Source organism: Propithecus coquereli, unplaced genomic scaffold, assembly GCF_000956105.1.
Source record: "Propithecus coquereli isolate 6110/MARCELLA unplaced genomic scaffold, Pcoq_1.0 Scaffold175, whole genome shotgun sequence".
Taxonomy (NCBI): Eukaryota; Metazoa; Chordata; class Mammalia; order Primates; family Indriidae; genus Propithecus; species Propithecus coquereli.
The window spans coordinates 5108757-5110421 of NW_012142190.1; the positions used below are offsets into that span (position 1 = coordinate 5108757).

The 1665-nt window shown below is 36.5% G+C and overlaps 1 protein-coding gene across 1 annotated transcript in view; it reads left to right on the forward strand.

Annotated features, from left to right (window-relative positions):
• RFC3 (replication factor C (activator 1) 3, 38kDa) overlaps nt 1-1665 on the forward strand; it is a 52625-nt gene that overhangs the window by 45618 nt on the left and 5342 nt on the right. The window contains exons 5-7 of the mRNA XM_012642144.1: nt 157-338; nt 977-1113; nt 1203-1301. Of these exons, the coding sequence (XP_012497598.1) occupies nt 157-338; nt 977-1113; nt 1203-1301 (418 nt within the window). The remainder of the gene's footprint in view (nt 1-156; nt 339-976; nt 1114-1202; nt 1302-1665) is intronic.

Here is a 1665-nt window from a genome sequence, read left to right on the forward strand (position 1 = left end):
AATTTTACCATATATAATTTAATTTGTCCTTTCCAAAAGAAAGAATATAGTAGGCTTATTATTTAGAATTGCACTCTGAATAATGAGGAGCAGGAAAAAGAGAGAAGTTAAAGTTTGAACTCAAGTTAAAATTTATTTTGTTTCCCTTTGACTCAGTGGTATTATTGACAGAAGTAGACAAACTCACCAAAGATGCTCAACATGCCTTGCGTAGAACCATGGAAAAGTATATGTCCACCTGCAGGTTGATCTTGTGCTGCAATTCTACTTCTAAAGTGATACCACCTATTCGTAGCAGGTGCCTGGCAGTTCGTGTGCCTGCTCCCAGCATTGAAGATGTAAGTCAAGTTCAACTTTTCAGGAAAAAATTCAGTTCAGATTCTCTGAGTATTGTATGTACATCACCATCATGTTTATTCTTGTAAAAACACAGTGAAGTACATAAGTAATTTACGATCATCTGTGGACCTGGATGCAAACCATTAGTAGATGCACAAACCAATTTATATAGTAGGGAATGCCATATTCCAATATATAGAAGGTGTTCTTTTCTTTAAATCATCTTTTACCTTAAACAAGTATGTATTATGAATTCTACTAAACTAGGTAAGGGCTAGTTATTTAGTGTCTTCTTCCTCAAGCTGACTTAATTGGCTGGAGGAGGAGACTGGAATATGGAGGAAATAGATTTTTTTTTTTTTTCCTATATCATTTTTAACACTTGTCAGTAAAAATTCTAATTTCTCACTTTAAAAAGGTTTCCTGCTATTAATAGATTTTGGGAGATTTTTTGCAAAGTTGGGATAATATGTGGCATTGTGTTAGATGAAGAATGGTCAAGTACCTTTATAAGTTTCACTTGTAAAAATTCTGAGAGTAATATAGTTATGTGGGTTTATAAAGATGTTATCAACAGAAATTATCTCAGTATGCTTTTTGGAAGATTGCCCATTTCTGTTAATTATTTCATTTGTAGATTTGTCATGTGTTATCTACTGTGTGCAAGAAGGAAGGTCTGACTCTTCCTTCACAACTGGCTCGTAGACTTGCAGAGAAGTCCTGTAGAAATCTCAGAAAAGCTCTACTAATGTGTGAAGCCTGCAGAGTGCAACAGTGAGTGGAAGGGGCAGGTACCACAAGAAATATTCTGGGACATAAGCGTGCTTCTGTTTAATTTCTTGTGTTCTCTTTTTATTGTGTAGATATCCTTTTACTACAGATCAAGAAATCCCTGAGACAGATTGGGAGGTGTATCTGAGGGAGACTGCAAATGCTATTGTCAGTCAGCAAACTCCACAGAGGTAACCAGTATAAAATGATGCTGATAAAGGTTTGATCAAGATAATGCACACATTAGCTGTTTTATGTTGGCACCAGGCCATTTAGAATTATAATTAAATCCTAAATCTAAGTATTAAACTTTTCAGGACAGGGTAGAATTTAATTTCAGAAATTTAGTGGTTCGGAAGAGTTGGTATGTGGTATTATGGCTTTTATTAAGCTGTCAGTATATGAGTGGAATTTATATATAAATTAAAACAAATCTTTGGCCGGGCATGGTGGCTCACACCTGTAATCCTAGCTCTCTGGGAGGCCGAGGCGGGCGGATTGTTTGAGCTCAGGAGCTCGAGACCAGCCTGAGCAAGAGCGAGACCCCGTCTCTAC